The sequence below is a fragment of the Oncorhynchus mykiss genome, chromosome 15 (genome assembly GCF_057628025.1).
Source record: "Oncorhynchus mykiss isolate SJ-2025 chromosome 15, ASM5762802v1, whole genome shotgun sequence".
Classification (NCBI taxonomy): domain Eukaryota; kingdom Metazoa; phylum Chordata; class Actinopteri; order Salmoniformes; family Salmonidae; genus Oncorhynchus; species Oncorhynchus mykiss.
Genome location: NC_143036.1, coordinates 13,602,501 through 13,616,643, shown reverse-complemented (window position 1 = coordinate 13,616,643; position 14,143 = coordinate 13,602,501). Strand labels below are relative to the sequence as shown.

The following is a 14,143-nucleotide window of genomic DNA, read 5'->3' as shown; positions in this document are numbered from 1 at the left end:
TCAATGATGTTGCTCTTGCTGCGGGCGATTCCCTGATCCACCTCTACGCAGACGACACCATTTTATATACTTTCGGCCCGTCATTGGACACTGTGCTATCTAACCTCCAAACAAGCTTCAATGCCATACAACACTCCTTCCGTGGCCTCCGACTGCTCTTAAACGCTAGTAAAACCAAATGCATGCTTTTCAACCGATCGCTGCCTGCACCCGCATCCCCGCCTAGCATCACCACCCTGGATGGTTCCGACCTAGAATATGTGGACATCTATAAGTACCTAGGTGTCTGGCTAGACTGCAAACTCTCCTTCCAGACTCATATCAAACATCTCCAATCGAAAATCAAATCAAGAGTCGGCTTTCTATTCCGCAACAAAGCCTCCTTCACTCACGCCGCCAAGCTTACCCTAGTAAAACTGACTATCCTACCGATCCTCGACTTCGGCGATGTCATATACAAAATGGCTTCCAACACTCTACTCAGCAAACTGGATGCAGTCTATCACAGTGCCATCCGTTTTGTCACTAAAGCACCTTATACCACCCACCACTGCGACTTGTATGCTCTAGTCGGCTGGCCCTCGCTACATATTCGTCGCCAGACCCACTGGCTCCAGGTCATCTACAAGTCCATGCTAGGTAAAGCTCCGCCTTATCTCAGCTCACTGGTCACGATGGCAACACCCACCCGTAGCACGCGCTCCAGCAGGTGTATCTCACTGATCATCCCTAAAGCCCACACCTCATTTGGCCGCCTTTCGTTCCAGTACTCTGCTGCCTGTGACTGGAACGAATTGCAAAAATCGCTGAAGTTGGAGACTTTTATCTCCCTCACCAACTTCAAACATCAGCTATCTGAGCAGCTAACCGATCGCTGCAGCTGTACGTAGTCTATTGGTAAATAGCCCACCCATTCTCACCTACCTCATCCCATACTGTTTTTATTTATTTATTTTTCTGCTCTTTTGCACACCAATATCTCTACCTGTACATGACCATCTGATCATTTATCACTCCAGTGTTAATCTGCAAAATTGTAATTATTCGCCTACCTCATGCCTTTTGCACACATTGTATATAGACTCCCCCTTTGTTTTCTACTGTGTTATTGACTTGTTAATTGTTTACTCCATGTGTAACTCTGTGTTGTCTGCTCATACTGCTATGCTTTATCTTGGCCAGGTCGCAGTTGCAAATGAGAACTTGTTCTCAACTAGCCTACCTGGTTAAATAAAGGTGAAATAAAAAAAAATAAAATAAAAATAAAACATGTGAGTTAAGAATTAACATATCAGACTAAGTGACCTGAGCGGCAGCCAAGGTCTGAGTAGTCAGCAACTCCAAAACGCAACACGAGGTTGAAGACAAAGGAACTTTTTATCGTATTGTCTGAGATCCCCAAAGATTGGAAAGCTGCCGAGGTCATCCCCCACTTCAAAGTGAGAGACACTATAGACCCAAACTGCTACAGACTTACAGTATATCTATCCTACCCTGCCTTTCTAAGGTCATCAAAAGCCAAGTTAATGCAATCTGGTTTCCGCTATGCAATCTGGTTTCCGAGCTGGTCATGGGTGCACCTCAGCCACGCTCAAGGTCCTAAATGATATCATAACCGCCATCAATAAGAGATAATACTGTGCAGCTGTAATTCCAGAAAATGATGTCATGGCTTCAGAAGCTTCTGATTGACATAATTTCAGTCAATTGGAGGTGTACCTGTGGATGTATTTCAAGGCCTACCTTCAAACTCAGTACCTCTTTGGGATGGGAAAATCAAAAGAAATTAAGACACTATTAACAGTCATGGGGATAAACACCTACCAGGAAGCAACAACCTTTCCCTCCCCACATACCCCCACAGAAACAACTATGACGAAGTGAAAAACAAAAACGGAGCACAGCTCGTGAAGCTCTGTCGAACACTGGGTCTGTACATAGTCAATGGTAGGCTGAGATGGGACTCTTTTGGTTGGTACACCTACAGCTAATCCCTTGGCAGCAGCACTGTAGACTACTTCCTCACCGACCTAAACCCAGAGTCTCTCAGAGCCTTCACAGTCAGCCCACTAACACCTCTCTCAGACCACAGTAAAATCACAGTGAATCTGAGAAGAGCAGAACCCAACCATGAAGCATCACGGCCCAATACATTACATGGTACAATACAGGCCTATAGATGGAGTGCAAACAGTACAGACATCTACCAAAAAGCAATTAATAGCCAAAACATACAATCTCTCCTGGACAACTTTTTAGCCTTAACATTCTCCAACAGCAATGAAGGTGTACATTTGGCTGTTTGGAACATAAACTTTATATTTGACAAATTAACCTCCTTGGCAAATTTAAGCATAAGAGCAAACCAGAAATAACAGATAATGAAAAATGGTTTGATAATGATTGCAAAAATCTAAGAAAGTAATTGAGAAATATATCTAATCAAAAACACAGAGAACCAGACAACAAAAATATAGGCCTTCAATATGGGGAAACACTGAAGCAATACAAACACACCCTAAGAACAAAAAAGGAACAGAACATTAGAAATCAGCTGGATGGAATTGAGGAATCCATAGAATCAAACCACTTCTGGGAGAATTGGAATAAATTAAACAAACCTCATCAGTAGGAATTGGCTATCCAAAATGGGGATATGTGGAGAAATCACTTTGCAAACCTCTACAGCAACATAACAAAGAGCCCAGAACAAAAAGATATACAGGAAAAATTACAAATCCTTGAATCAGCAGTCAAAGACTATCAGAATCCTGTGGATACCCCAATTACAGAAGAATAATTATTGGAAAAACTATGCACACTCCAACCCAAAAAGGCCTGTGGTGCTGATGGTATTTTAAATTAAATTATCAAATATACAGACCACAAATTCAAATTAGCTATACTCAAACTCTTCAACATTATCCTCACTTCAGGTATTTTCCCCGATATTTGGAACCAGGGATTGATCACACCAATCTATAAAAATTGAGACAAATTTTACCCAAATAATTACATAGGAATTTGCGTTAACAGCAACTTGGGGAAGATTCTCTGCAGTATTATAAATAGCAGACTACATCATTTCCTTGACGAACACAACGTCCTGAGCAGAAGCCAGATTGGATTTCTAAAACATGATCGTACAACAGACCACATGTACACCCTCCACACTCTAATTGATAAACAAGTAAACCAAAACAAAGGCAAAATCTACTTGTGTTTTGAGGATTTCAAGAAAGCATTTGATTCAATTTGGCACAAAGGTATTTTTTATAAACTAATAGAAAGTGGTATTGGAGGGAAAACATATGATTGTATTAAATCAATGTACACTAAAAACAAATGTGGTTAAAATTGGCATCAAGCAAACAGACTTCTTCTCTCACGGAGGGGGAGTGAAACAGGGCTGCCCAATAAGTCCAACACTATTTAACATCTACATTAATGAATTGGCAAAAACATTAGAAGAATCGGCAGCACCTGGTATCACCCTACACTACACTGAAATCAAGTGTCTGCTGTACGCAGATGACCTGGTGCTGCTGTCTCCCACTAAAGAGGGGTTACAGCAGCACCTAGATCATCTTCACAGGTTCTGTCAGACCTGGACTCTGACCGTTAACCACAGGTTCTGTCAGACCTGGGCTCTGACCGTTAACCACAGGTTCTGTCAGACCTGGGCTCTGACCGTTAACCACAGGTTCTGTCAGACCTGGACTCTGACCGTTAACCACAGGTTCTGTCAGACCTGGGCTCTGACCGTTAACCACAGGTTCTGTCAGACCTGGGCTCTGACCGTTAACCACAGGTTCTGTCAGACCTGGACTCTGACCGTTAACCACAGGTTCTGTCAGACCTGGGCTCTGACCGTTAACCACAGGTTCTGTCAGACCTGGGCTCTGACCGTTAACCACAGGTTCTGTCAGACCTGGACTCTGACCGTTAACCACAGGTTCTGTCAGACCTGGGCTCTGACCGTTAACCACAGGTTCTGTCAGACCTGGGCTCTGACCGTTAACCACAGGTTCTGTCAGACCTGGGCTCTGACCGTTAACCACAGGTTCTGTCAGACCTGGGCTCTGACCGTTAACCACAGGTTCTGTCAGACCTGGGCTCTGACCGTTAACCACAGGTTCTGTCAGACCTGGGCTCTGACCGTTAACCACAGGTTCTGTCAGACCTGGGCTCTGACCGTTAACCACAGGTTCTGTCAGACCTGGACTCTGACCGTTAACCTAAAAAAAACAAATATAATGATATTCCAAAAACGGTCCGGAAATAAGGATGACAAATATAAATTCTATTTGGACACAGTTCTATTAGAACACACCAAAAACTACACATATCTAGGACTAAATATCAGCAACACAGGTAGCTTTCACATGGCTGTGAATGAGCTGAGAGACAAAGCAAGAAGAGCCATCTATGCCATTAAAAGGAACATCAAAATCAAAATTCCAATTAGAATCTGGCTCAAAAATGTTCAATCAGTTATAGAACCAATTGCTCTATATGGCAGTGAAGTATGGGGTCCAGTCTCTAATAATGAATTTACCAAATGGGACAAACATCCAATTGAAATACTGCATGCAGAGTTTTTGCCAGACTGTATTGCAAGTGCAAAGAAAACCTCCAAATAACGCATGTAGAGCAGAATTGGGCCAGTACCCCCTCCTCATTCAAATAGAAAAAAGAGCCATCAAATTTTATAACCGTCTAAAAACAAGTGACCCCAAAACATTCCATCACACAGCTCTACAATGTCAAGAGATGAAACAAAAGAAGAGTCCCCTCAGCCAGCTGGTTCTGAGGCTCAGTTCACCAACCCAAACCAACCCCATAGAGCCTCAGGACAGCACTCAGAAAATCTGACCCAACCAAATCATCACAAAACAAAAACAAAAATATATCACCTATTGGAAAGACACCACAAAAAAATCAAAGTAAACTTCAATGCTATTTGTCTCTAAACAGACAGTACATGGTGGCAGACTATCTGACCACTGGGACTGATAGAGAACTGAGGAAAACACTGACTAGGTACAGACTCAGTGAGCACAGTCTGGCTATAGAGACCGGTCGTCACAGACAAACCTGGCTGCCCAGAGAGGACAGTCTGGCTATAGAGACCGGTCGTCACAGACAAACCTGGCTGCCCAGAGAGGACAGTCTGGCTATAGAGACCGGTCGTCACAGACAAACCTGGCTGCCCAGAGAGGACAGTCTGGCTATAGAGACCGGTCATCACAGACAAACCTGGCTGCCCAGAGAGGACAGTCTGGCTATAGAGACCGGTCGTCACAGACAAACCTGGCTGCCCAGAGAGGACAGACTGGCTATAGAGACCGGTCGTCACAGACAAACCTGGCTGCCCAGAGAGGACAGTCTGGCTATAGAGACCAGTCGTCACAGACAAACCTGGCTGCCCAGAGAGGACAGTCTGGCTATAGAGACCAGTCGTCACAGACAAACCTGGCTGCCCAGAGAGGACAGTCTGGCTATAGAGACCGGTCGTCACAGACAAACCTGGCTGCCCAGAGAGGACAGTCTGGCTATAGAGACCGGTCGTCACAGACAAACCTGGCTGCCCAGAGAGGACAGGCTGTGCTCACTCTGCTCCAGGGGAGAGGTAGAGACAGAGCTATATTTCCTATTACACTGTGACAAATACTCAGACCTAAGAGAATATTTCTTTCCCAAAATTATAATTCAATACAAAGAATGTGAAACTATAAAAGATGAAGAAAGAATCTAATATTTATTGGGTGAAAAACCAAAATGTGCACTTTTGACAGCCAAATATGTGTCCTCCTGCCACAACCTGAGGGACAGCCAGTGAAAAGTGCAAAGTAATGTCGATAATATTTCCCATCTTGTTTTGTTTTGTCTTTCATACCATGTCATGTGTCTTCTCAGTCACGTTGATACTGGTCTACTACCATTGCTTTAATGTATTGTTGTTCTCATTAATATTGTTGTTGTAGTTGTTGTTAATGGTAATCCCATGTCCACTACTACTATTATTATTGCTGTTGGTCCCACCATTTATTTATATATAACATATTTTATATATAAATATATATTTTTATTTTATTTTTATTTTTCGATATGTATACTTTGACAATGTAAGTAACAATGAACTTGCCATGTCAATAAAGTCAATTGAATTGAATTGAATTGAGAGAGAGAGAGAGAGAGAGAGAGAGAGAGAGAGAGAGAGAGAGAGAGAGAGAGAGAGAGAGAGAGAAAGAAAGAGAGAGAGAGAGAGAAAGAGAGGGAGAAAGAAAGAAAGAAAGTGAGGGAGAGAGAGAGAGAGAGAAATGGAGGTAGAGAAAGGGCGAGAGAGAGAGAGAGAAAGGGAGAGAGAGAGAGAGAGCAAAAGGGAGAGAGAGAAAAGGAGGGTGAAAGAGAAAGGGAGAGAGAGGGAGAGAGAAAGAGAGAGAGAAATGGAGGGAGAGAAAGGGAGAGAGAGAGAGAGAAAGGGAGAGAGAGAGAGAGAGCGAAAGGGAGAGAGAGAAAAGGAGGGTGAGAGGGAGAGAGAAAGAGAGAGAGAAATGGAGGGAGAGAAAGGGCGAGAGAGAGAGAGAAAGGGAGAGAGAGAGCGAAAGGGAGAGAGAGAAAAGGAGGGTGAGAGGGAAAGGGAGAGAAAGAGAGAGAGAAAGGGCGAGAGAGCGTAGCGTGTAGCTCTAAACAAGGTGATGTAATGAAAGCTCTTAAAATATAATCTTCAAATATCCAAGAATCTGTTGTGGTTTATCTGATCAAGGCTAGTGTGTGTGTGTGGTGTGTACACAGTGGTCACAGATAAATGTCAAAGGCTGTAGCTGCATAACCAGCTTGCCTTGGAAACTAATAGGATCAGATGTCTAGACCTTGAAACGAAGGAGAGGAGGAAAGAAAAGAGAGGTTAGAGTTTTTCATGATGAGGCAGCTCGGTAGAGTGGCCACTAGCTGGAACAGCCACAAAGTCATAAAATCTGAATTTTAAACCTAACCTGTGCTATCTGCCTGACTGTGCTATCTGCCTGACTGGCCTGGAATAGAAAAGTCCCTGTGCTATCTGTCTGCCTGGCCTGGAATAGAAAATACCCTGTGCTATCTGTCTGCCTGGCCTGGAATAGAAAAGTCCCTGTGCTATCTGTCTGCCTGCCTGGAATAGAAAAGTCCCTGTGTTATCTGTCTGCCTGCCTGGAATAGAAAAGTCCCTGTGCTATCTGTCTGCCTGGCCTGGAATAGAAAAGCCCCTGTGCTATCTGTCTGCCTGGCCTGGAATAGAAAAGTCCCTGTGTTATCTGTCTGCCTGCCTGGAATAGAAAAGTCCCTGTGCTATCTGTCTGCCTGGCCTGGAATAGAAAGGTCCCTGTGCTATCTGTCTGCCTGCCTGGAATAGAAAAGCCCATGTGCTATCTGTCTGCCTGGCCTGGAATAGAAAAGCCCCTGTGCTATCTGTCTGCCTGGCCTGGAATAGAAAAGCCCATGTGCTATCTGCCTGACTGGCCTGGAATAGAAAAGTCCCTGTGCTATCTGTCTGCCTGCCTGGAATAGAAAAGTCCTTGTGCTATCTGTCTGCCTGGCCTGGAATAGAAAAGTCCCTGTGCTATCTGTCTGCCTGCCTGGAATAGAAAAGCCCCTGTGCTATCTGTCTGCCTGGCCTGGAATAGAAAAGTCCCTGTGTTATCTGTCTGCCTGCCTGGAATAGAAAAGTCCCTGTGCTATCTGTCTGCCTGGCCTGGAATAGAAAAGTCCCTGTGCTATCTGTCTGCCTGGCCTGGAATAGAAAAGTCCCTTTGCTATCTGCCTGCCTGGCCTGGAATAGAAAAGTCCCTGTGCTATCTGCCTGACTGGCCTGGAATAGAAAAGTCCCTGTGCTATCTGTCTGCCTGGCCTGGAATAGAAAAGTCCCTGTGCTATCTGTCTGCCTGGCCTGGAATATAAAAGTCCCTGTGCTATCTGTCTGCCTGCCTGGAATAGAAAAGTCCCTGTGCTATCTGTCTGCCTGCCTGGAATAGAAAAGTCCCTGTGCTATCTGTCTGCCTGGCCTAGAATAGAAAGGTCCCTGTGCTATCTGTCTGCCTGCCTGGAATAGAAAAGTCCCTGTGCTATCTGTCTGCCTGGCCTAGAATAGAAAAGTCCCTGTGCTATCTGTCTGCCTGGCCTGGAATAGAACAGTCCCTGTGCTATCTGTCTGCCTGGCCTGGAATAGAAAAGTCCCTGTGCTATCTGCCTGACTGGCCTGGAATAGAAAAGTCCCTGTGCTATCTGTCTGCCTGCCTGGAATAGAAAAGTCCCTGTGCTATCTGTCTGCCTGGCCTAGAATAGAAAAGTCCCTGTGCTATCTGTCTGCCTGGCCTGGAATAGAAAAGTCCCTGTGCTATCTGTCTGCCTGGCCTGGAATAGAAAAGTCCCTGTGCTATCTGTCTGCCTGGCCTGGAATAAAAAAGTCCCTGTGCTATCTGTCTGCCTGGCCTGTTGTTTCATGATTTATTAAAGGAGTTAGAGGAAAAGGTGTTTTTGATGTACAGAACAGTCTTCTAATAATCCTTCGGTCTCTTCAGAGTTTATGTGTGCAAGGTATGGATAGACTTCCAATAACAAAGTCAAAAATGTGAGAATTTTCTATGTGAGACAATAAACTTCGAACCCATGTTGTCACCCGTTTGAAACTTGGGATGTTAACACACACACGCACACACACACACACACACACACACACACACCTGTCATGTTGCAGTTGACTTTGAAGGGTCTGAGGGGTCCACTCCCATCCGGATCTATCCAGTATGTGTCTGAAGATCTGCCCAGGTGTTTATACGCCTCACAACTCTGTTCAAACAACGCTAGAGAGAGAGAGGGGAGAGAGAGGGGAGAGAGAGGGGAGAGAAGGGGGAGAGAGAGAGGGGGAGAGAGAGAGGGGAGAAAAAGGGGAGAGAGAGAAAGGGAGAGCAAGGGGGGAGAGGACAGCGAGAGAGAGAGGGGAGAGAGAGCGGAGAGAGGGGGGAGTGAGAGGGGAGAGAGAGGGGAGAGAGATGGGAGAGAGAGGGGAGAGAGAGGGGAGAGAGGGGGGAGAGAGAGGGGGGAGAGAGATGGGAGAGAGAGTGGAGAGAGAGGGGAAAGAAGGGGGAGAGAGAGGGGAGAGAGGGGAGAGAGAGAAAGGGAGAGCGGACAGCGAGAGAGAGAGGGGAGAGAAAGGGAGAGCAAGGGGGAAGAGGACAGCAAGGGAGAGAGAGACAAAGAGGGAGAGAGAGAGAGAGAGAGAGAGAGAGAGAGAGAGAGAGAGAGAGAGAGCAAGAGAGAGAGGGAGAGAGAGAGAGAGAGAGAGAGAGAGAGAGAGAGAGAGAGAGAGAGAGAGGGGGCAGCGAGGGAGAGACAGAGAGGCAGAGAGAGAGAGAGAGAGAGAGAGAGAGAGAGAGAGAGAGAGAAAGAGAGAGAGAGAGGGGGAGAGAGAGACAGAGAGGCAGAGAGAGAGAGAGAGAGAGAGAGAGAGAAAGAGAGAGAGAGGGTGGGGGAGAAGGAGAGAGGGAGGGAGAGAGAGAGAGAGAGAGAGAGAGAGAGAGGGAGAGAGAGAGAGAGAGAGAGAGAGGGTGGGGCGAGAGAGAGAAAGATAGAGAGAGAGAGTTGGAGAGATGGGGGGTTGATAAAGAGAGAGAGAGGGGTAGAGAAGGAGAAGTAGACAGTGAGAAGTAATGCCTTGAGGGTTGATGTACCCAGAGTCAGCACAGTGGCGCTGGCTGTCCCCTCACCTCTGAAACCTCAATGTCAGTCAGTTCCATGGACAGCTCAACTGGACAGCTTAACACCACTCAGACTCTGATACTTTACACAAACACTTCTGTCTGGAAATTGGACTCAGCTTTGTGTGTAAGTGTGTAAGTGTGAGTGTGTAAGTGTGTAAGTGTGTAAGTGTGTAAGTGTGAGTGTGTAAGTGTGTAAGTGTGTAAGTGTGTAAGTGTGAGTGTGTAAGTGTGTAAGTGTGTAAGTGTGTAAGTGTGAGTGTGTAAGTGTGTAAGTGTGTAAGTGTGAATGTGTAAGTGTGTAAGTGTGTAAGTGTGAGTGTGTAAGTGTGTAAGTGTGTGAGTGTGTAAGTGTGTAAGTGTGTAAGTGTGAGTGTGTAAGTGTGTAAGTGTGTAAGTGTGTAAGTGTGTAAGTATGAGTGTATAAGTGTGTAAGTGTGTAAGTGTGTAAGTGTGTAAGTGTAAGTGTGTAAGTGTGTAAGTGTGTAAGTGTGTAGGTGTGTGAGTGTGTAAGTGTGTAAGTGTGTAAGTGTGTAAGTGTGAGTGTGTAAGTGTGTAAGTGTGAGTGTGTCAGTGTGTAAGTGTGAGTGTGTATCAGATTGAACTAATGTCTCATATCTTCTGTCTCATATTCATACAACTAAATAGACTTATCTGACATTCGAAGGATGACCGTGTGTTTGTGTGTGTGTGTGTGTGTGTGTGTGTGTGTGTGTGTGTGTGTATGTGTATGAGTGAGTGAGTTGTCTTCTGAATGACAGATGATTCATTACATTTCTGAAAGTGTGAATAAAAGGGAACTACAGTAATGTGATGGCATGTAACTTTACTAGCAGGCAATTTCACAGTCACTCTGCTTCCAAATACTGACTCTGTCACTCTGCTTCCAAATACTGACTCTGTCACTCTGCTTCCAAATACTGACTCTGTCACTCTGCTTCCAAATACTGACTCTGTCACTCTCCTTCCAAATACTGACTCTGTCACTCTCCTTCCAAATACTGACTCTGTCACTCTGCTTCCAAATACTGACTCTGTCACTCTGCTTCCAAATACTGACTCTGTCACTCTGCTTCCAAATACTGACTCTGTCACTCTGCTTCCAAATACTGACTCTGTCACTCTGCTTCCAAATACTGACTCTGTCACTCTCCTTCCAAATACTGACTCTGTCACTCTGCTTCCAAATACTGACTCTGTCACTCTGCTTCCAAATACTGACTCTGTCACTCTCCTTCCAAATACTGACTCTGTCACTCTGCTTCCAAATACTGACTCTGTCACTCTCCTTCCAAATACTGACTGTCACTCTGCTTCCAAATACTGACTCTGTCACTCTCCTTCCAAATACTGACTCTGTCACTCTGCTTCCAAATACTGACTCTGTCACTCTCCTTCCAAATACTGACTCTGTCACTCTGCTTCCAAATACTGACTCTGTCACTCTGCTTCCAAATACTGACTCTGTCACTCTGCTTCCAAATACTGACTCTGTCACTCTGCTTCCAAATACTGACTCAGTCACTCTGCTTCCAAATACTGACTCTGTCACTCTCCTTCCAAATACTGACTCTGTCACTCTCCTTCCAAATACTGACTCTGTCACTCTGCTTCCAAATACTGACTCTGTCACTCTGCTTCCAAATACTGACTCTGTCACTCTGCTTCCAAATACTGACTCTGTCACTCTCCTTCCAAATACTGACTCTGTCACTCTCCTTCCAAATACTGACTCTGTCACTCTGCTTCCAAATACTGACTCTGTCACTCTGCTTCCAAATACTGACTCTGTCACTCTGCTTCCAAATACTGACTCTGTCACTCTGCTTCCAAATACTGACTCTGTCACTCTCCTTCCAAATACTGACTCTGTCACTCTCCTTCCAAATACTGACTCTGTCACTCTGCTTCCAAATACTGACTCTGTCACTCTGCTTCCAAATACTGACTCTGTCACTCTGCTTCCAAATACTGACTCTGTCACTCTGCTTCCAAATACTGACTCTGTCACTCTGCTTCCAAATACTGACTCTGTCACTCTCCTTCCAAATACTGACTCTGTCACTCTGCTTCCAAATACTGACTCTGTCACTCTGCTTCCAAATACTGACTCTGTCACTCTCCTTCCAAATACTGACTCTGTCACTCTGCTTCCAAATACTGACTCTGTCACTCTCCTTCCAAATACTGACTGTCACTCTGCTTCCAAATACTGACTCTGTCACTCTCCTTCCAAATACTGACTCTGTCACTCTGCTTCCAAATACTGACTCTGTCACTCTCCTTCCAAATACTGACTCTGTCACTCTGCTTCCAAATACTGACTCTGTCACTCTGCTTCCAAATACTGACTCTGTCACTCTGCTTCCAAATACTGACTCTGTCACTCTGCTTCCAAATACTGACTCTGTCACTCTGCTTCCAAATACTGACTCTGTCACTCTGCTTCCAAATACTGACTCTGTCACTCTCCTTCCAAATACTGACTCTGTCACTCTCCTTCCAAATACTGACTCTGTCACTCTGCTTCCAAATACTGACTCTGTCACTCTGCTTCCAAATACTGACTCTGTCACTCTCCTTCCAAATACTGAGTCTGTCACTCTGCTTCCAAATACTGACTCTGTCACTCTGCTTCCAAATACTGACTCTGTCACTCTGCTTCCAAATACTGACTCTGTCACTCTCCTTCCAAATACTGACTCTGTCACTCTGCTTCCAAATACTGACTCTGTCACTCTCCTTCCAAATACTGACTCTGTCACTATGCTTTGCCTAAGACTGACTCTGTCACTCTCCTTCCAAATACTGACTCTGTCACTCTCCTTCCAAATACTGACTCTGTCACTCTGCTTCCAAATACTGACTCTGTCACTCTGCTTCCAAATACTGACTCTGTCACTCTGCTTCCAAATACTGACTCTGTCACTCTGCTTCCAAATACTGACTCTGTCACTCTGCTTCCAAATACTGACTCTGTCACTCTGCTTCCAAATACTGACTCTGTCACTCTCCTTCCAAATACTGACTCTGTCACTCTCCTTCCAAATACTGACTCTGTCACTCTGCTTCCAAATACTGACTCTGTCACTCTGCTTCCAAATACTGACTCTGTCACTCTCCTTCCAAATACTGAGTCTGTCACTCTGCTTCCAAATACTGACTCTGTCACTCTGCTTCCAAATACTGACTCTGTCACTCTGCTTCCAAATACTGACTCTGTCACTCTCCTTCCAAATACTGACTCTGTCACTCTGCTTCCAAATACTGACTCTGTCACTCTCCTTCCAAATACTGACTCTGTCACTATGCTTTGCCTAATACTGACTCTGTCACTCTCCTTCCAAATACTGACTCTGTCACTCTGCTTCCAAATACTGACTCTGTCACTCTGCTTCCAAATACTGACTCTGTCACTCTGCTTCCAAATACTGACTCTGTCACTCTGCTTCCAAATACTGACTCTGTCACTCTCCTTCCAAATACTGACTCTGTCACTCTGCTTCCAAATACTGACTCTGTCACTCTGCTTCCAAATACTGACTCTGTCACTCTCCTTCCAAATACTGACTCTGTCACTCTCCTTCCAAATACTGACTCTGTCACTCTCCTTCCAAATACTGACTCTGTCACTCTCCTTCCAAATACTGACTCTGTCACTCTGCTTCCAAATACTGACTCTGTCACTCTGCTTCCAAATACTGACTCTGTCACTCTCCTTCCAAATACTGAGTCTGTCACTCTGCTTCCAAATACTGACTCTGTCACTCTGCTTCCAAATACTGACTCTGTCACTCTGCTTCCAAATACTGACTCTGTCACTCTGCTTCCAAATACTGACTCTGTCACTCTGCTTCCAAATACTGACTCTGTCACTCTCCTTCCAAATACTGACTCTGTCACTCTCCTTCCAAATACTGACTCTGTCACTCTGCTTCCAAATACTGACTCTGTCACTCTGCTTCCAAATACTGACTCTGTCACTCTCCTTCCAAATACTGAGTCTGTCACTCTGCTTCCAAATACTGACTCTGTCACTCTGCTTCCAAATACTGACTCTGTCACTCTGCTTCCAAATACTGACTCTGTCACTCTCCTTCCAAATACTGACTCTGTCACTCTGCTTCCAAATACTGACTCTGTCACTCTCCTTCCAAATACTGACTCTGTCACTATGCTTTGCCTAATACTGACTCTGTCACTCTCCTTCCAAATACTGACTCTGTCACTCTCCTTCCAAATACTGACTCTGTCACTCTGCTTCCAAATACTGACTCTGTCACTCTGCTTCCAAATACTGACTCTGTCACTCTGCTTCCAAATACTGACTCTGTCACTCTGCTTCCAAATACTGACTCTGTCACTCTGCTTCCAAATACTGACTCTGTCACTCTGCTTCCAAATACTGA

General features: G+C 45.0%; 1 protein-coding gene across 1 annotated transcript in view; it reads right to left on the bottom strand.

The window, feature by feature from the left end:
• The window catches only part of LOC110515947 (contactin-associated protein-like 2), a 304,164-nt gene that overhangs the window by 92,231 nt on the left and 197,790 nt on the right, over positions 1 to 14,143 (bottom strand). Inside the window, exon 13 of the mRNA XM_036943719.2 lies at positions 8,721 to 8,840. Coding sequence (XP_036799614.2) covers positions 8,721 to 8,840 — 120 coding nt within the window. The remainder of the gene's footprint in view (positions 1 to 8,720; positions 8,841 to 14,143) is intronic.